This window comes from Penicillium crustosum (genome assembly GCF_028827405.1).
Source record: "Penicillium crustosum strain IBT 35664 chromosome Unknown utg000002l_segment0_segment0, whole genome shotgun sequence".
NCBI classification, from domain to species: Eukaryota; Fungi; Ascomycota; class Eurotiomycetes; order Eurotiales; family Aspergillaceae; genus Penicillium; species Penicillium crustosum.
Window position 1 is genome coordinate 9,235,902 of NW_026623123.1, and position 20,238 is coordinate 9,256,139.

General features: G+C 47.3%; 9 protein-coding genes across 9 annotated transcripts; 5 read left to right on the forward strand and 4 right to left on the reverse strand.

Moving 5' to 3' along the window:
* Positions 1-1,482: 1,482 nt before the first annotated feature.
* Positions 1,483-2,563, reverse strand: N7487_007027 (uncharacterized protein; the record flags this gene model as incomplete). Its single annotated transcript, XM_056874774.1, has 3 exons — positions 1,483-1,645; positions 1,709-1,886; positions 1,951-2,563. The coding sequence occupies 3 exons, from the start codon at positions 2,561-2,563 to the stop codon at positions 1,483-1,485; spliced, it is 954 nt and encodes a 317-aa protein (XP_056732494.1).
* A 547-nt stretch (positions 2,564-3,110) lies between these two features.
* On the forward strand, positions 3,111-4,040 carry N7487_007028 (uncharacterized protein; the record flags this gene model as incomplete). Its single annotated transcript, XM_056874775.1, has 1 exon — positions 3,111-4,040. One exon carries the CDS (start codon positions 3,111-3,113, stop codon positions 4,038-4,040), a length of 930 nt encoding a protein of 309 aa, XP_056732495.1.
* A 785-nt stretch (positions 4,041-4,825) lies between these two features.
* On the forward strand, positions 4,826-6,903 carry N7487_007029 (fungal specific transcription factor domain-containing protein; the record flags this gene model as incomplete). The annotated part of the gene is made up of 4 exons (XM_056874776.1): positions 4,826-4,996; positions 5,041-5,934; positions 5,985-6,472; positions 6,537-6,903. Coding segments are annotated over 4 exons (1,920 nt in total), but the record flags the coding sequence as incomplete, so codon positions are not given.
* A 1,321-nt stretch (positions 6,904-8,224) lies between these two features.
* N7487_007030 (uncharacterized protein) lies at positions 8,225-10,093 on the reverse strand (the record flags this gene model as incomplete). Its single annotated transcript, XM_056874777.1, has 1 exon — positions 8,225-10,093. One exon carries the CDS (start codon positions 10,091-10,093, stop codon positions 8,225-8,227), a length of 1,869 nt encoding a protein of 622 aa, XP_056732497.1.
* A 688-nt stretch (positions 10,094-10,781) lies between these two features.
* fphA (putative sensor histidine kinase/response regulator) lies at positions 10,782-14,311 on the forward strand (the record flags this gene model as incomplete). Its single annotated transcript, XM_056874778.1, has 3 exons — positions 10,782-12,927; positions 13,058-13,612; positions 13,665-14,311. 3 exons carry the CDS (start codon positions 10,782-10,784, stop codon positions 14,309-14,311), a joined length of 3,348 nt encoding a protein of 1,115 aa, XP_056732498.1.
* Positions 14,312-14,337: 26 nt separating this feature from the next.
* N7487_007032 (response regulator) lies at positions 14,338-15,052 on the forward strand (the record flags this gene model as incomplete). Its single annotated transcript, XM_056874779.1, has 2 exons — positions 14,338-14,688; positions 14,741-15,052. 2 exons carry the CDS (start codon positions 14,338-14,340, stop codon positions 15,050-15,052), a joined length of 663 nt encoding a protein of 220 aa, XP_056732499.1.
* Positions 15,053-15,752: 700 nt separating this feature from the next.
* On the reverse strand, positions 15,753-16,064 carry N7487_007033 (uncharacterized protein; the record flags this gene model as incomplete). Its single annotated transcript, XM_056874780.1, has 2 exons — positions 15,753-15,980; positions 16,017-16,064. 2 exons carry the CDS (start codon positions 16,062-16,064, stop codon positions 15,753-15,755), a joined length of 276 nt encoding a protein of 91 aa, XP_056732500.1.
* A 139-nt stretch (positions 16,065-16,203) lies between these two features.
* N7487_007034 (uncharacterized protein) lies at positions 16,204-16,493 on the reverse strand (the record flags this gene model as incomplete). The annotated part of the gene is made up of 2 exons (XM_056874781.1): positions 16,204-16,369; positions 16,435-16,493. The coding sequence occupies 2 exons, from the start codon at positions 16,491-16,493 to the stop codon at positions 16,204-16,206; spliced, it is 225 nt and encodes a 74-aa protein (XP_056732501.1).
* A 1,538-nt stretch (positions 16,494-18,031) lies between these two features.
* N7487_007035 (cytochrome P450) lies at positions 18,032-19,793 on the forward strand (the record flags this gene model as incomplete). Its single annotated transcript, XM_056874782.1, has 6 exons — positions 18,032-18,091; positions 18,148-18,289; positions 18,362-18,747; positions 18,807-19,423; positions 19,474-19,550; positions 19,615-19,793. 6 exons carry the CDS (start codon positions 18,032-18,034, stop codon positions 19,791-19,793), a joined length of 1,461 nt encoding a protein of 486 aa, XP_056732502.1.
* Positions 19,794-20,238: the final 445 nt, after the last annotated feature.

Below are 20,238 nucleotides of genomic sequence, written 5' to 3' on the forward strand. Positions count from 1 at the left end.
GGTCCTTTCAACCATGCGCCTACTTGATTTTATGCAAAGGCCACGTCTTACATACGCCATTGCTCGCTTCTTGTTCTTCACATGCCAGGTTCATCAATGCCAAGAATTTAGAACTCCTACGGAATCGAGATGAACGGAATTGGTGCAGTTTGACGCCTCTATCACCTATTCCTTCACACAAAACGTAGCATGTTGCATCGGAGAGCGAGATTTCAATTCAGCCTGCTTTCAGTTAACGAAATATGAGAGAAACCAGAGTTTAACCCGTTCACCGCTCATTATATATCTTTATGATTCTCTTACAAATGCTATTTATAGTGGGGGGACTGATAAATCTACAGGGGTGGAAGAGAAGCCATAGATGTGGCTTCATTTCCAAGTATGAAGATATTAGACAATTCCACCATGTATTTTGTTGATATACTACAAAAGTATCATATTTGCAAAAGATCCAACGATCCAAAATTTAGCATACTGCTTAGCGTATTGTACAACAGGCATGAATTTCAAATTTTGTTAAGGATTTACGGAGAGACACAAATCGTCTACTCCGTACACGAGCCAGTCAGGTGGGTAAAGATCCAACAGCAGTAGTTCTGTTTGAAATCGGGCCAAGACATCAACTTGGGGACAGAAGGTCTTCTCTATCTGCTTTCAAAGGTACTTTGGATCCTATAGAGCTTCTCAAATATCTCATCCACAGCCGGAAATAAATCGTGGACACGGGGGATAGGTGAAAGAAGATAAGTTAAATTTGGAAATAATGAAAAAGATGGATAGAAACATAACAGACTGGAACAAACAATCATCCTTGCAGTGGCGGATCCAGTCTCCCTCTTAAACAAAGAAGGGCACCCCTAATGGGCGAAGCCCTGTATCGAATCCAACTTGGGCTTTTCAACCATCTCTTACGAATTTGACACAAAGAAGACCGGAACTTGGAAGCATGAAGGCGTTTGGATTTCACAGTTTCTGATAGACTAATTTATCTCAACATGGCGCCTGCCCCTTCCTTAAAATATCTTTAACAACTTCGACATTTCTTCAACCATCCCTATTTCTCAAGCTGACAAGAAAAGCGTTCTAGAGGAACTTGCCAGGCCTGTTAAACAAAGCGCTTGAAATTTCCCGGGCTGAGATCGGTTTTCTTCGTGAAATCATCAGTTCATAGGCGCTACATGGTATGAGATGCCCCTGTGCGGATGGGAACCTGAAGTCGGATATCACAGGTCGGATTGTTGGAACTGGGCAATAAAATATTGTATTACAACTAGAAGAAGCAATTGTGAAATCCTCTACAAAGAGCAAAAAAAGGATGTCATTGCGAGCTTAGGGCATTAGGGATGAAGAACACATTTCTTAACGTTTGAAAGCCATGATTTACTTTGTAGAAGTGTGGATTAACCACGAAATGAATTAGATCGATTTGTTAAAGTCTATAAAGGCTCTGTTGTAAATGTCGAAAGCGTACTAAATGTACTTTCACACCTGAGTTCCAGCATTCTGATAAGAATCGGCAAGGTCCTCAAGCTTGTGAGATTCGAGAAAGCCCTTGAAAGTGACTGGAATGACTTCTGGATACTTTTTGTTGTCCAAATCCTTTTTCAAGTAGGTTTGACCGTTGATGCAGTAGTATTGATAGAACCTTATGGGGTTGTCAGCAGGTGTGAAAAGAGGACATGGGTTTGTACACTAGGGCAATACTAACATGGCGAGGTAAGCAAAGATGTTGGATGGATCTTTGTTGAATACGGCTTGCATGGTATTGAAAAGGTCCTGCTTCGATCCCAAGGACTCAAGCTTAGGTTCCAAACCATACACCTGAGAGAATTCCTTGGCAATCTCCTTGATTGATTTGCGGTCACCGAGGACTGTCACCAGTGAGGCTAATTAGTACGGGATCAGGATTCAGAAGACACTAAGAGACCAATCCTCCCGAGGTAAACTCACAGTGCTGCAGTCCAACCGCATTCTGGTCCAATGCAACGGCAGCGACATACTCAGCTGCAGTTTGGTACGTGGTAGATTCCCAAATTTCATCTCCATCCCCATAGAACGAGAACTTGATCTCCTTAGGATCGAAAACTCCGAAGTATCCACTCCAGAATGTCTCCATAAATGCTCCGATCAGAACGTGAACACCCTGGACATTCTTCTTACCATCCAAGTACGCCTTCACGTGCTTCATGGGATCCTTAGCAGGGTGCTGTCCAAGTTCCAGCTTGGTGAAGTCTAGGCAGTAGTCACTGGCGACATATCGGCCGACGTTTTCCAGCTCGCATGCATCCACCAGTAACTTCTGACCCTCTATCATCAAGTTGTTGTCCCCCAGGTAGCAGCAGATGACAACGTCGCACCCACCGACAAAAGAACGAAGTGTCTCTAAATCGCTCGACTCGCCTTGGACGATAGTCACGCGGGGTGACTCACGAAACTGCTGGGGGAGCTTGGAGGCGTTCCGGCAAAAACCGCGAATCTGCACATTGGGAGATTTGGATAGGTGGTTCCCGACAAGGCGAGCAAACTTGCCCGTGATACCTGCGATGCCGACGGTGATAGACATGGTAAATGAACTAGTAATCGGGTGAAATAATAAGAAAATAGTTAAGAGCAATTGAAGAATTTGAAGTCTGTATATTATGGAGGACATAGGAGGCGCTGTTCAGTTAAATATATATAAATGTACGGAGTGCTCCGTACGTTGTAGTATGCTACTCTAACTATATGGGTGCATCCATGGATGTATCCTGCTCTAGACAGTATTGGCCAATCAAACTCGCGGTTGACACTACTCCGGCTCCACCCAGTGGCTACCCGCGTTGTCGCGATTTCCAAGCCTCCGAACCCTCCATCTTTTAATCTGTAATCAGAAACGGGCTACGGAGTAATGTCTCCCGAATTCCTCAGCAAAATTCGATCATTTCCAGTCATATGGGGGCACTACCTTTACTTGTGGCCAAAGCCCTACTACTCAACCGGGCCACCAACCCATAGTATAACAGCACAATACTTTTACTGAGGGCAAGGTTTGTCTTTTGGCCCGTCAATCTGATTTTACTCCGATTTAGTACTCATTTTGGATAATTGGTGCCCCGACAAATGCTCAAAGCATGTCAGAGCTATTCGCGCCTCTCAAGGTCGGAGGCATGCCGCTCAACCAGCGCATCGCCATGGCCCCGATGACTCGGCTTCGCGCCGATGTTTCGAACCTTCCATTGCCTTCGGTTAAAAGTTACTACCAACAGCGTGCTAACGTACCGGGATCTCACATTGTCACCGAGGTCACCGTCATCAGCCCTCGGCACGGTGGTTACGCCAACGTTCCGGGAATCTACAGAAACGAAAAGATCGCTGCTTGGAAGGAAGTCACGACCGCAATTCATGAGAACGGGTCTTATATCTTTCTTGCAGCTTTGGGCCCTGGGTCGCGCGGCCAACCCGCAATTCTTGGCAGAACGGGTCACAGTTTGGTCTCCAGCAGCGACGTCCCTATGAAAAGTAAATTCACCGATGAGATGCATAGACCTAATCAATTGACGGTGCTTGGGATCCGAGAAGCCATCTCGGACTTCACGGCTGCTACGGAGAATGCCATACTGGCCGGATTTGGTGGCGTGGAAATCCATGGTGCCAATGGATACTTAGTCGACCAATTTATCCAAGACGTCAGCAACCAGCTGACCGACAAATGGGGAGAAGAAAAAGAAAACAGATCTAGGCTTGCCACGGAGGTGGCTTGTGTGGTAGCTAAGGCAATTGGTAGTGATTCCACCGCGATTCGTCTGAGCCCCTGGAGCCGATACCAAGGGATGCGGATGGAGGATTCGATCCGGCAATTCCCCGATGTTGCCCAGAGGCTAGCTGAACTGAAGCTGGCATATCTGCAAGTTTGTGAATTAGACGTCAAGGATAAGGAGGAACGTATAAAGTGGTTGCTTGAGGCATATGGCAATGGTAGCCCCGTCCTAATAGCAGGTAACTACAATATACAATGGCGAATTGGCTCAAAATGCCGTCGACGCCAAGTACGCAGACCATGATGTCGCTGTAGCGTTTGACCGCCCATACATCTCGAACCCAGATTTGGCATTCAAGGTCAAGCGAGGGCTCCCACTTGCGCCCTTCGATCCGGCAGCAATGTATGGACAGATGCCGGAGGGATATACTGACTACGCCTTTAGCGCGGAGTTCAAATTTCGGGACGGCTCTGCTCGTCTGCAATATATCTTGTTCAGAGGATCTTCATGTACTATAAATAAAATCTCGTGCCTATCATCGACCAGGAAAGTACATAAAAATCAATAATAGATAGCCCGTGGCACCTTGCACATCTTTTACTCAATATGTTCCGGCAGCATACTAATACCAAGCCAGCCTAACAAGGATGGATCATTCAAATCCGGGGTCGTTCAAGTGGATATATACTGATATTGTGAAGGAATTGAAGAAATTGACTACGTATTAGGGGATTTCAAATGAGCGGCGAGTAATGCTCGCGGTACCTACATATGTAGGTAATCTCTAACTAGTTAGCCCTGGAGGGGCTTACGTGTTGGGTTAGGTCATCTCCACACCCGCACGGCTTAAAATGACCCCCTCCCAAGCTCACCTTTCTCCATGTGGCCCCGAACAACGGCAAATTCCGAGTTGTAATCCTTTTTGTTTGCTATAGGAGAATAATTGGAACCTAACAACCTAGGATGTCAGCATACGACCCAAGAGGGATTGGGCGCAATTCTCATATTCCAGCGGTACGTACAAATTGAACGGTAATATGTTCGCCTCAGTGTGGGAACTAATGCCAAGAGGCGCTTAGTGCATAGAATGCCGCCAGCGGAAAGCAAAGGTTGTGAAAACTAGTCATATATCATACACCAAGGTCAACATTAACATTGCCCTAGTGTTCAAAAACGCGGCCTTCGTGTGTACAATGTATGCGAGGCAACAGGAAATGCGTCTATTCTTCCAAAGTTCATCGGACCCCATTGACACGCGAGTAGGTCCTTCCTCCTTTGTCCGTATGAGAAAGTGAAATTGTAGACTAACAGACATAGAAACCTCACCAGAGTTGAAACCCGGCTGCAAATGCTCGAAAGTGCACTAGGAAAGTTATTTCCAAGCGGAGAGATGGAAGACATCACTCGCTCTATACTTGCAGATGAATCACCCAGAGATGCTCCGACCTCTGTTGATACCGATAAGCGAATATTTCAAGATATCCGCTTTGACCCCGATGCTACGGTGTTGGGCGGTGCGTTTGACGCTACCAACCAGATGTTTCAAGGTGACTCGAGCTTTGCAGCGCTGGGGATAGAATCCCAAGCCCAAGATCCATTTCTTGAATATATATTCAGCGAACCGAGTCTGACTAGTGGGTCGGTGACGTCTAAAAAGGATGAAAGAGGGTTTATCGACAGATATTTCCTACATTACCACACGATTTATCCATATGTACATGAGACGAGCTTCCGGTCAAATTTTGAAACCCCACCGAGAACCTGTCAATCCTGGCCAATTCTTTCTGATATGGTTTTAGCCTTTGGCTCGTGGCTTTCCTCCGATAACCACGGCGGCGGCGGGGGAGGATACTACGCAAAGGCACAACATCAACTTCAACAAATTCCCTTATCAGACAAAGGGAACATCACCCTGATCCAAGCGTTGCTACTTTTGAGCGACTTCGCACAAAGGCAGGGAAGCCCCGAGGAAAGCTTGCATTTTGTTGGCACCGCTGTTCGAAAGGCGGTCGCTCTCGACTTGCACATTGAGTCGTCGAATCCGGAACTTACAGCGCTTGACAAGGAGATTAGACGCCGTGTCTGGTGGGCTACATACTGTGCGGAGAGTTGCTCCGCTAAAATATATGGACGGCCGCTCATACTCCCAGAGGATGGATTGATGACAGTCAATCCCGTCACAAACACTCATGATCTGGTGCGTTTTCCCAAATTCTTGTAAGAATCGTCCTAATCAGCGCATGCCAGGATCCGACTTCCTTAACATTATCCTTCCCAACACCCACGGACGAACCGACTATATATTCTGGTTTGATAAAGCAGTCAAGCTATCATCGTATGGCAAACTACATAAACCGCCAACTCCTGTCGAGCTCCAACATCACTCCAGGTCATATTCAGCGGTTCGAGCAAATGATAAACGAATGGCACAGCAAGAATCCATCTTTCTTTACACGGCTAGTCAGGGTTGACTCTGTGAAAGAGTGGGATTTGACAGCTCGGCGTCGCCAATCGCTATGTGACCAAAGTCTACGTCTTCTCATCCATAGACCATTTCTACTTCAATGGCTGAAGACTAAGTCTATGGACAAGGACAGTGCACTTCCTGCAGAAGAGTACTCCGCGGAGGCACAGTGTCGTGTAAAGGGCGTCACTATTGCGCGCAACACAATCGGACAAATTTCAGAATGGATCATAAAAGGACAGACTTCCAGATTACATTTGTCTTTCACACTGTGCGTGTCATTCTCGGATTATTGCTGAATTGCCTACAGAGTGCAACTAACCCTTAGGGAACAGATATGCTCTTTTCCATGCTCTCCTAGTTCCAGTCATCCATATCAAAGGGAACCCCTCTTCGCCTGAGTCAATAACGCACATCCAAGACATCGAAAGGGCGAAGATAGCTTTGAAACATCTTCAGGTTGAAGGGGATGCTCTTTCCCAATCCTTTATCATCGTACTAGATCGTCTTTTTGCTGTGGTATCTCAATCTATTAAAAGAGGCAGCTACCAACGATTACCTGGCGAAGATGCAACCTCTTCCAAACCAGGTGATTTCCAGATACCCGGGAAGAATATTTTCGGAAATGAGGAGCTGGCAGTCCTTGAGAATGTAGCTCTCAAGGGGCAATCTGGAGTTGATTTTTCAGAATGGTTAAACTAAGACTGGCAGCTAAAAAAAAAAGAATTAAAAAGCGTTGACCTCTCTTCTTTCCATTTCTTCTATTTGTTACTTGCCCCCAAGGCATTCAAATATGTATCAAGGAGAGGCTGGCCGCTATTGAACAACATATATAAATAATTGGATTATTCCAACTAGAACGTACTAATGCATTAAATTGGAATCAGAAATGGCAAAGGCACAAACAATACACATTACTTTTGATGACCAAGGTTAGGGAGTGCGGACTCTACAGGGCCAATTCTGGCGAGGTGAGCCTGCGACATGGAACTGGCCAATAAAGATGTGATGGATTGGGAGGACATCAAAATATCAAGGACTGATTTGAATCTGGTTGCCCAGTCAAACCTAACAGCGCAAAATACAATCAACGAGACAATGCAACAGCTGTACAGATCTATAAAGAATGGTTCTGTTCCAAAATCTGCTGGATGTTTTTCATGTTCTCTCTGAGCGAGGAAATATACCAAACACCCATCCCATAACTTTCCTCGCCATTCAATCATAAGTTTAATAAATATGCCTATCGTATTTCAGATGCTAGTGTGCAAAAAGTACTCTCCAACGGTCACGCCTATCAGCACGCGTCCAATACGTTCATTGATAGCCTAAGTGACTCGGCGAAGAACGAAGTTATCGGGGTATTTTCTGACTCCCTCAAGCTTGTCTGGGAGATATCCATTGCTTTCTGTGGCCTTGCTTGTATATTGGTGTTTCTTGAGAAAGAGGTGTCTTTGCGAAAAGAGCTTGAGACGGATTATGGTATGGCGGAAAATGACAATATCCAGGAAAAGAATGGGGATATTCCCGATACTGAAAAGGCAGGCTCAGACACACCACACACCCAATGCTAATGGCAGGCTAAGATCGATTTGAAAGCTAGCATTGGAACTTTCGCCCTAATGCTGAAGCGGCTGAGGCTGTTGAATGGAGGGGAAGAACAAGGGATTATACATGTATCTACAACAAAGCACAGGCACAAACAAAGAAAGGGCTAAGCTGAATGTGTCACAACTGAATCGAATCTCCATCCAATATCAGACATGGTATAAACATAGATGATGTTGGAATAACGATGATATGGCGTGGTCTGAAATCTAGAAATCTTGATGTTTTCGCATTATGTCCAAGTTAGTATGGCGCTAGTATCGACACCGTAGCGATTGAGTTAGTGAGTCGACGATGATTGATTTAGTTCTTCATTAACTTTAGATTTCTTTTGCTATGACCCCCTGTACATGGACATAAATTCAATTCAAATCTACATGCAATACACATCGAAACCTCCTCTTCCCACAACTCATCACTTTCTTAGTCCAATCACTGCTAAGTTACGCGGACTCTTACTGTAGTCAAACACTGGTTGAACCCAGCAGTCTTTGACCGAGTCCTGCTCACGAAGGAATTGCCACCGATCCACAACAATGATAGCCTCAATGAGTTGAGCACTGAACCCCATTAAACTCCACACAGTACTCATGTGTTTCCTCGCGTGGAAGTACTGAGTCTCATAGCGGTGAATCTCATCATCGGTGAGAGTAACAATATGCTCCTGGACCTGCGGACCATATATCGGGTCTCGACTCATTTTGATCGTTGCAGCACGAATATATGCAGTAAAGGACTTAAAGGCAGCTTTAGGCAATGATCCTATTATAATAGAGTTGGTTCTAGCTTCTGGGGAAGTTCCGCCAGAGAAGGCGTCTCCCGGCACAGACGGCTTAGGAAGAATATTTCGATCAACGAGAATACGCTGGAGAAGAGCACGGAAGAAGTGACGGGTAAAGGACTGTTCACTGTCATTAAAGCCCCAGTTGTACGGAGCTTGCACGGCCAGTGCACGAGATGTGATGTTAAGCTTCACACCGGTCGTTGCCCCGGGACTTCGGTAATTCTCGTAGTATTTAGACATAGGGAACCCATGTGGATCGTATGATGTTCCGGTCTCTTCAAGCCGAGGGTGGAGGGATTGAAGAACAGGGAGGTCATGTGTAGTTGGACCGAGGCGTTCCGTCAACAGATTGTAGCAACAACCGATCATAGCGACAGCCACGATCGAAGGATTTAGAATCAGGGATCGCAGACCATGGTGAACAAGGTTTCCGCAAGAGTGAAGGGAAACGACCATCAATCGAGCGTCGCTCTCTTCTTTCCCTTTCCCATCAGCATCTCCAGGAGGGGATGGATGGATGATGTGGCCGATAATGGGCTCTAAGTGGCCATCCTGGATTTCATGCTCAATATAGCTGAGAGTGCCGCGGGTATGGAGCTCCGGCGTGGGTGCCTTTTCTCGTAATGGACTTTTGGTAGGGGATCCAAGTAGCTCGTCAGATTCAAGGCTAATCTCGCCCAGCATCTGGCAAAAAGGAACATCTGAGACATGCGAGCCCTCTATCGCTGGTTGAGGGGTACCCGTCGTTTCAGAAACAGTCACTTCCGTAGTTCCGTTGCAGCCATCGGACGGACTTTGATCCTTTTGGAAATATTGAGCATTGGGGTTCTTTGCCAATTTGGCCCGAATATCCATGCTCTTAGCACCACTGATGTACTGATGCTTGCGTTCAATGGCAATAATATGCTTGTAGTAGGGCGAGCTAGCCAGTGTGCGACCAAGATAGTTCTGTCCAGACCCAAAATCCACAATATGCGTGACTGGTTCACCTCGGCGCTTATTGACAGTGTCTGATAGAGATGAGACATGTTGAGAAAAGCATTCGACCTCGTGTGCCTTTTTTCGGCTCATGTGCATAGCAACTTGTTTTGGTAATTCAGTCCTCTTCGAAGACGAGATGTCCATTTCTCGTTGGAGTGTCAGTAGGCGGATATTGAAAACGTAGTCCAAGAGGCTCTGGGGAGGGAATGCTCCTCCATTCCAAGTACGGCTGCTTTGATCTACAGAAGGCTCGCCAGTGCCCCGTAAGTGGTCAATGTCCTCTCGTAGGAGTAGGCGGATGATGTCTTGGATATCATGTTGTTCGAAGAAAGATCTCCAATCTTCTGGCAAGATTGTTGTATAGAGGTCGGGTTCCCGGGTCAGAAAGTCGACCATATGCACACCACCGCACAGATTCATAAAGAGCACCGAGGTAGTAGAGAAGGAGAGGAGGGCCTCCACATAGGCATCAGGGTCCTTCCACACCCCGGAGATGGGTAGGGGGCGATTGAAAGCCATGCAAATAGTGGCTAATTGTCTCACCAAAGTCTTTATTAGGATTCTGTAAAGGAGTTTTCTGGTTTTCTGGTTTTTTTTTTTTTTTTTATCGCGAGTCTTGGTGGACCTGATAGCTTATGTTGCCATATGGTTGATGTAGTCAATAACGAAATCTTTATTCATCCAATATCCGATATGGTGTAGTGGCTAACATCGCCGTCTCTCACACGGCAGCCGGGGGTTCGATTCCCCCTATCGGAGTTTGCTACCTTTCTTTTTTTTTTCTTCGAATTTTTATTTCAATAAACACATTATTTTCTTCCAAGTTTCCAAGTTTTTTGTTCACAGAAAATCTAGGCCGGTTTTTTCAAGTCCAATAATATACCGCCTTCCTACTTAGGCTTGACATGCTTTCACGTCTCTTTCGGTTTAAGAATATACATGTATACATCCTTTGCTCCCTCCATACAAACTTAGAACGCCCCACAATCTCGTCGCGGGGTTGATTCGCTCTCATATTCACATTCGAGACTAGTATCCCACTGCTAAGCGACCGTTCAGGCGCGCTACGCTCATTCCGATAGTCTAAACAGTGGAGATGACGTCCCCACATCCTAAGGGCATCGGCCTGTGGTCCCCGCGCAAAAGGTCGGAGAGTGTTGCGTCTCCAAAAATGATGTATCCCTCAGAGACAAGACAAGGACAGCCAATGTCGAGAGATCGTTCGCAGTCGACCGCAGAGATTCAGCCGCCACCAAGCACTGGTTTTGACCCCGCCGACCGTGTGTTCCCTATTAAGTCAGTTGTTTCAGTCGATCCCACCGTTACCCCCCAGTATTCGGGTTCAATGCACTCTGGCGACACGAGATCGCCAACCCGAGAAGGGGCTCGACAGTATCCATTCATCGACGAACGGACGTGGAACCAACTGCACTCGCAACTTGCTTCCGACCACCTTCATCACCCCGACCCTAAGCACGCTGAACCTACCATCCCCACGGACATTCCACGCCATGAGACACATGTTATAGATGAACGAACCGAACTTGCGACACATTCTTTGGCATCGGAGGTTGTTCAACACCCTGAAATATACGCGAAACCTGCCCCGAGCGAGAGCCACTCCGGAAGCGGCTCTACCGCACCTCTATCCTCCCATACCCGGCGCAGGAACGCCGAAGATGAAGCCCATGTCACTGCTCGATTCAAACATGTCATGACGGATAGTGGGCATGCCGTCATCACAGGACGAGACGGAGAGGCATTCCAATACTGCGAGGACGAGCCCATTCGCATCCCCGGGGCGATTCAAAGTTTTGGCTTAATGATTGCCCTTCGTGAAGAATTGCCAAATCAGCTTATGGTCCGCATTGTGAGCGAGAACTCGGCGGACTTCTTGGGTTATTCGCCTAAGCAACTGTTTGAGTTGGAAAACTTTTGTGATATTTTGAGCGAGGACCAGGCGGACACATTGCTGGATCACATTGACTTTGTTCGTGACGATGCACATGACCCATCAGTCGACGGACCGGAGGTTTTCAACATGTCCATTCGCACAGCTGATGGGACGCGCTGCAAATTCTGGTGTGCCACCCATGTCTCTCAGACACAAAAGGATCTGATTATCTGCGAGTTCGAGCGTGAGGATGACGAAGTGAACCCGTTGAATGTCGACGGCCTTACCACTCCCGCCGCTCCCGCAGACACCCTAGGCATTGTTCCAACACCAGATCAGCTCGCTGCGAGCACGATCAACATCAGCCAGCCTCTCCGCGTTCTGAGGAGTGCCCGTCGTAGAAGGGGCGAGGCATCATCGATGGAAGCGTTTAGTATCTTAACTCAGATACAGGAGCAGTTGGGGCGGACGAATGATCTGGATCAGCTGCTCAATACAACTGCAGGATTGGTCAAAGAACTGACTGGCTTTCACCGCGTCTTGATCTATCAATTCGATAGTAGCTGGAACGGCATGGTTGTTGCCGAGTTAGTCGATCCGAACACTACTATTGATCTCTACAAGGGCCTTCATTTCCCTGCATCGGATATCCCCGCGCAAGCCCGAGAACTATACAAAATAAATAAGGTCCGGCTCCTATACGATCGCGACCAAGTGACTTCTCGACTTGTCTGTCGGACCTTGGAGGATCTAGAATCTCCGTTGGACATGACTCACGCCTATCTTCGTGCGATGTCCCCAATTCACGTGAAATATTTGGCGCACATGAAAGTCCGGTCTTCAATGTCAATAAGCGTGAACGCTTTCAATGATCTATGGGGATTGATCTCCTGCCATAGCTACGGAAGTGCCGGTATGCGCGTATCATTCCCAATACGCAAAATGTGCCGGCTCCTCGGAGATACTGTATCTCGAAACATAGAGCGGCTTTCATATGCCTCTCGCCTTCAAGCCCGAAAACTAATCAACACCGTTCCAACCGAGGCCAACCCATCAGGATACATCATTGCATCCTCGGATGATCTGTTACAACTATTTGATGCAGATTACGGCGTGTTATCGATTCGCGATGAAACAAAGATACTTGGCGACAATCATAACTCCCAAGAGGTTCTTGCATTGTTAGAGTTCCTTCGCGTACGGCATTTGGATTCAGTGCTTGCCTCGCACGATATTGTCAAGGATTTCCCTGATTTTCATTACGCCCCGGGATTGAAAGCGATCTCTGGTCTACTATATGTCCCGCTTTCTACTAGAGGTAGTGACTTCATCGCATTCTTCCGCCGTGGACAGCTCACAGAGATTAAATGGGCCGGCAATCCTTACGAAATTGAAAAGCGAAAGCAGACCGCGGGATATCTAGAACCCCGCGAAAGTTTCACAGCGTGGCGGGGAGACAGTTCTATCGCAAAGTAGAGAGTGGACAGAGACGGACGTGGAGACGGCGGCGGTCTTGTGCTGTAAGCTATCTCCTTCGGATACCCTAAATATTTCATCTCAATTATTCAACAGCTGACATACCTGAACAGTGGTTTACGGTAAATTTATCAAAGTTTGGAGGCAGAAGGAGGCCGCTATGCAAACCTCGCAACTCACTCGACTACTTCTGGCAAACTCTGCACATGAAGTGAGGACTCCTTTGAATGCCATCGTTAACTATCTGGAGATTGCACTTGAGGGTGCTCTGGACGATGAAACCAGAGAGAGTTTGACCAAATCCCATTCGGCTTCCAAGTCACTAATTTACGTGATCAACGATCTCCTCGACTTGACAAATACCGAAAAAGGACAGGACCTCATTAAAGATGAGACCTTCAACCTTGAGTCAACTTTTAGAGAAGCCGCTGACATGCTGTCTGGCGATGCCAAGCGGAAGAACATATCATACACTGTTTCGGTACATCCTGGTATTCCTAAATCAGTTCTCGGCGACCAACGTCGTGTGCGGCAAGTTCTTTCGAACGTGATATCAAATGCCATTCAGCATACCAAGTCCGGTGCGGTCACGGCGGAAATGTGGCGCTCTACCAGTGAAGCGATTCCAGGCCATGTTGGAGTGGAGATGATAGTTGTTGATACGGGGGGTGGGCATGTCGCACGACAAATTGGAGAAGCTCTTCCACGAGCTTGAACAAGTGTCGACCGATGATACTTACTACCCCGAGGAAGAAGAAGAGAACGCACAGGACCCACCGCAAAAACGTGTATTGGGTCTTGGCCTTGCTCTTGCAGCAAGGATCGTCCATAACATGCATGGTCAGCTCGGTGTCAAATCAGAAGAAGGGAAAGGCAGTCGTTTTAAGATTATACTGCACTTCCGATTGCCAGAGGGGACAGCCGTGGAGGAAGATTCAGAAGGAATTCCTCCCCCGAGCCTTGTCGTTCCTGCGACGCCCATGCTTTCAGACAAGGAGTTTACACTCGTTTCCGCAGCACATGAATCTCGTGATGCTAGACGACGAAGTTCTGAAAGCCTTCGCAGTGGTGCCAGTTCCCGCAGTGGACATAGCGGGCGCAGTGGGAGAAGTCACGCTGATCGACTGATCAGCGCTATGCAAGAACCGCCTCTCACGAGAAGCACTAGCCAAGATTTGGACCTGCGACCGCTGAACCTTTCTTCGAGTCCTGCCAGCGCCAGCAGCACTCATGCGTCTCCTCTTGCATCGCCGTCTGCTATAAAGCGATCGTTGGCCACACAGGATCCCAAGCGAACTCTATCTGCCGTCACCCATACCCCGCCGCTCACTCTACAACCACTTGTGACCCCCCTCCCCCAGGCCTAGAGAATATCACGGACTCGGGAGTCCCGATGGGTGCTCTACGAATGTCACCACACTCCACCAGTTTGAGATCACTACAAATTGAGCCTACCAAGGAAGATAACTCATATTTCCCACGAGTTTCATCAATCGCAGAAATATCACAAGCCCCCTTCTCAGGGCCAGCATCCTCTGCCCCCCCAACCACTGTACCTTCAACAACAAACTACGACCCACTCAGTGTTCTTGTCGCCGAAGACGACCCAATCAACAGCAAGATTATACAAAAGCGGTTGACCAAACTTGGTCACACCGTCGAGTTGACTAGCAATGGTGAAGCCTGCACGATTGCTTTTGCCTCTGCTACCAAATCTTTTGATGTGGTATTGATGGATATCCAGGTATGTTGGAAACGCTCCTCCCATCCTCTTCACCTCCATTAACCTTCCCCAGATGCCGATCCTCGATGGAATGACAGCCACTCGGGCGATTCGCGAGTTTGAATCCAAGACACCCAAGGAAGCGCTCTCCAATAAAGCTATACACAATGATCGAGTGCCTATCTTTGCCGTCTCTGCATCGTTGGTTGAAAAAGACCACGACCACTACGTCGATACTGGATTCGATGGTTGGGTCATGAAACCTATCAATTTCGCTCGTTTGAACGTTCTACTGAGCGGTCTCTGCGATCCGTCCACCCGACAAGCAGCCACATACACACCTAATGGGGAATGGGAAAATGGTGGATGGTTCGACACTAAGTAACAAATCTTTGATCGTTGACAACCCAACACAGCCATACTTGCCTGCCCAGCTTCCTGCCTCCATTCATCCAACACCTCTACCTACTCTGCCCCTTTTTGATTACACTTGACCTGTGCTCGTTCGCAAGGAAACATCCACACGCAAAACTCTATTATGGCAATCTCTCTTTCTTCCATTCCATCACGGTTTAACCTTTGTGTCCCAGAAAGACATATCTTGGATTGTTTTGATGCATTTGATGATTTTCTTCTGTCTACGTGGCATGTGTTTATGTGTCTGCATATACAGGCCCCGGTATATGGAATGGGCCTGTGGGATTTTCTTTCGGCGTTCCTTGTGAATTCTATCAGGAAAATATACGATACCCTATACATTTCACATTCATGTTTGTATTAATTTTCCATGTTTTATTTCCCTCCCCCCCTTTTTATTTTCCCTTTTCTTTGTTTGTACTGTTCATATCAATCTTGTGACGACGTTCATCACAGAGCCGGCTCACTATGGAGGTAAATGGCTGTCGTCAAGTGCAACAGTCCCAGTCTCGGGCTTAATTGTGTCACATCCCCTGACACCATCTAAAGAAGCCGCAAAATGTTTCATTTTCAATACCAACGAGGCTTTCAGCTGGACATCATACAAACCGCTTCCTCGGGATTCATCTATGGAGCTAAGGCTACATCTAAATCACTCAAAATCCATCCTACTCCAGTCCCCAATTTACGATCATGTTATCCACCACCTTTACCGCCAGAGTGCCGATGCTCGTTCCCGAGTCCAAATGATCCACCACAGTAATCTTAAACACAACAGCCTGATGGAAGTAATCAGGCAGGTCCGTCGCAATGGAGTTGCCAACATCGTGCTGTGATATAGCGCGGGTTGCATTGACCGTCAACAAGTCCATCAGAAGCATACTTGCTACTGTGTCCTAGATGGCTGCTGTAACAAGCTGCAGGGTACTCACCCGACACCCAAATTGTTCGGGGCCAAAAGCAGTGTGCGTTTTCTGCATGGCCGCGTCAACGCCGTAACGAATTCGCGTTAGGGCTGATTATCGCCCTTCTGAATCATTATTTTCTCCTAGTTCTCTTTGTCCTTATCACGTCGCAATGCGTTCTTGTACGCACTAATGATGTGACACGCGCGTATCACTATACCAGTGGCACTACGGCACTTCGAAGGCCCACCTCAGCGGTGTACGCGCCCTGGAACGCAAGGCTGAGACCCAAGAGGATGGGGGTAGCCACCACGAAAAGGTTCAGTGAGAATCTTGGTGGCTTGGTGGAGATTCCATATACCGTGGACTTCGGCCGATGACTATAGCGAGACATTGTATCAGAATCTGGGGCCTTTCCAACTGCGCAAGGTTATTCCGTGCATACCGATCCCGTCGATCGAACATTCCGTGCACCAATCCATCGCGCCTGCCCTCCAGAGACATTTAGTCTGGTATGAGATGTCTTGATTTCATACGGCACCATGAACAATGCCTTCCACTAGCCTAATAGCGGAATCTTGCTCAATGGCGCACAGGACCTGCTCCTGGCTACCGAGCTTACAAGCCTGTCGGGGAGACAGGTATACGCAGTGCTTGGTCAATACCCTGATGAGCACCTGAGCCCCTGGCGCGCTAAATTTATAACGGGATGATGTCACTAAATTTCGAGCGGTCGCATATCCACTGTACTTGAGACCGACCCAACCTGCTGAGCCCACCAATGAAAGGTGACTATCGTTGCTGGAGGTACGATCCACATGAGTGAGTTGTGTTTCTGGAAACCCACTAACGCTTGCTGGTATGCGTACCCTTGAAGAAGCTGACAAGCGTCTGGTGTAGCTCGGAGATTCCCGAGATGGTAACTGGGCGTAAGGGACTAATCCAACTAGCACGGTAGCCAACATCCACAGTTTGCATAAGCTGCAAGCCTAGGTTTGCTCAGGTCGTAGCTGAACCATTAAATATCTTTGATGTCGAGGAGTAATTCAACTTCCTGGTTTCGAAGCTGTAGCCGGAGGTAAGCCCAACGTTTCCCCCAAAACCCCCTATATGCGGCGGCACTACCCCAGTCATTGCTGCTGTCGGACTTCATGTGCAACTGAGACAAACAGAAGCGAAAGAAGGCGCTACTGACCCGCCCAGTTTCAAGAAGGCCAGCCTGTATCATTGCGTCTAGAGATGTGGGGCGAAATGGATAGTCGGACTTAGCACATTTGACACTTTCCACGGTAAGACCTCTCGGCCTTAAACGAAGCCCGAGATCCGATGCGAAGCCCAGAGATCATTTCAAACAATCGACAATTAGGTTTATGTTGCGCTTATTTTCATACATCTCAAAAGGAGATCATATAAAACGTCTATGCAGAGGGCTGGTCGGCTTTTGACGGGTTTTGACGGATCCCGTCTGGTCATGGAATCTAATGGGCATAAACACCCCACGTAACGTATGTACTTTATTTTGGTCCCACTCCATACAAGGCCGATTTTCGATTGAGAAATGCTACGAAGGGTCCAACTCTGGACCTGGCAATACCATTGACATACCAAAATAAGGGCATCAATGTGGGAAACCCTTTCTAGAGTACCCCCCTAATCTAGAATGTATGATAGGGTCCGTCAACAAACGAAAAACCTTCAATTCTCTATACAACATTGATGCTCGCACAGGTTAGTGTCGACCGAATCAGTTCTCAAAGCATCGATTCATTCTAAAGTCTGCACGATAGCGGAGAAGTAGTATGTATCTAGGTGCTCATCTCCAATGCCGATCACCTTCCTCGGCGATTCCTTGAAATTAGCCCCGAATGCTCGTCCGCACTGCGATATTTGTCGGCCTTCGGGCAACAAAGCACCGGGCTGATTTGAATGTGTGTGTAATAGGATGTGCCACCAACAATGATTGTATTGTTCAATATAAATACCATGTTGACCTGACAATGTGAAGAGACCGACCTATGTGGAATATCCAACAAATCACAACTATGGAGTCTGTCAGCCATCTTCCCGCAATTTTAGCCTCCATTATTGGAGTATTGTCTCTCGTATGATTGGTTCTTGCTGGAGAATTTCTGGGCTCTTCAAGCTGACTTCGGTGCAGCACTTCATCTATAACCGTCTCTCTAGTCCTCTCGCGCGGATTCCAGGTCCGGCCATCTCTAAATGGACTGATCTTGTTTACATATATTATTGGTTCGCCGGGAAGGCCCCAAACTATGTTCATAGGCTGCATGAGACTTATGGTAAGAATTTGCAATGGCATCTTCTCCTTTTAAAGATTGGGAATATCGAGTATTGACGTCGGAGATATCAAGGTCCAATCGTTCGAACTGGCCCTAATAGAGTCGACATCAGCAGTGTCGATGCCGTGAAAGAGATACATAAGACTAACTCACGCTTCCTCAAATCCCCTTGGTATCGCACACTCGTACCAAACAACATGGAAAGCGTCTTCTCGACCACCGATCCGAATTTCCATTCTACCCGCCGTCGCCTACTGGCATCACCAATCTCCGACACCTCACTGCATCAGCATGAAGAGTTAATTACAGGCCGGGTAAAAATGGCAATCTGCAGAATGGTAGAAGAAATACAGACCCGTGGTGCCACCGACATATTTAAGTGGTGGCTGTTCATGGCCACCGACATTATTGGTGAACTTAGCTTTGGGGAATCTTTTCGGATGCTAGAGGCTGGCAAGGTAAGTGTTACATCCATTCAAAAGTAGAAGACTCCAAAATCGATTCTAACACCAAACAGAAATCTCAATACATCTTAGATCTGGAAGGAGTTTCAGCCCTCCAACCGATTCGAACAACCTTCCCCAACCTGGTCCTCTTCGGCAAATATCTGCCTTTGCCAGCCTTTAAGCGCGCCGCAGCAATCGGGAAGCGAATGGGCATATATGCAACCCAGTCCATCGAGCGATACAAGAAGATACTCGCAGAGAATCCCTCCAACCCGAAGCAGACACTTTTTACCAAGCTATTCGACACCCAGAAAGGTGGCCTTGCTGATGACGAAATCAAGAAAGAGGCTCAGGCGTACATCGTTGCAGGAAGTGATACCACTGCCGTTACTTTGACCTACCTTACCGACGCTGTCTGTGGAAACAGACGGATTCGAGACAAGCTGGTCGCTGAGGTGACAGCATTGTCTGAGCCGATCCATGACAATGACCTTCGGAATCTGCCGTATCTAAACATGGTTATCAGCGAGACCCTGCGTATTTACACGGCTGTTCCTTTTGGTCTCCCTCGTTCTGTGCCTTCAGAAGGAGCTAGTTTCAACGGATACTTCCTTCCGGGTGGAACGACGGTGTCGACCCAGTCTTATAGTCTACATAGGGATGCTACAATCTTCCCCGACCCATACACGTAAGAAGAATATCTCTTACACGCAAAGGAGGCACACTAACAGAATGTAGGTTCAACCCCGAGAGATGGGAGAACCCGACCAAGGAAATGAAGGATATCTCCATTCCATTTGGTGGTGGATCGCGCAGTAAGTCAAGAATAACCTTAATGCCCTTGGGGATCACCTCGGCTTACACCATGGATATGTGTAGTCTGTATCGGATTGCACTTGGCCCGTATGGAACTTCGCTTGGGATCAGTCCTCTTTTTCCGAGAATTCCCCAATGCCCAACGATCCGACAAAGAGGAAATGAGCGCAAAGGATATGGAAATGCAATCCTTCTTCCTGATGGCACCAAAGGGGCATCGCTGTCTAATTGAAACGGAGTGACCTATTCCTATCCAGTTGCACAATGATCCTGTTCAGAGATCATCATCTCTCGATCAACCGAGAACGAGGTTCATGATGTTCCATCGCTTCCTATCATATAAGTATGTACTTGAATCCTCTGGGTGCCCAGTAATTTCGCTTTTCTATCTTGTTAGCCAGAAAGATCTTTTCAAATCCATCATTCTAAGAAATACTCGATTGAGACTAAGATAAAATTAGACTACTAAAATTGTAGTTTACAATTCTAGTAGTCTATTGCGCTATGTACATAATTCACCGAGGTCGAACTTGGGCATTATCAGCAATCATGTGTAGGGATTCGTATTTTATCTTCCAAGCCCACCCCTAGCACTGGCACTGGCACTGTCTTCTTCTCACCCTAGAGAGTTCAATGACCATAAAAAAAGTTGACACTAGACAATTTCGCATATTTGTGACTTTTGAG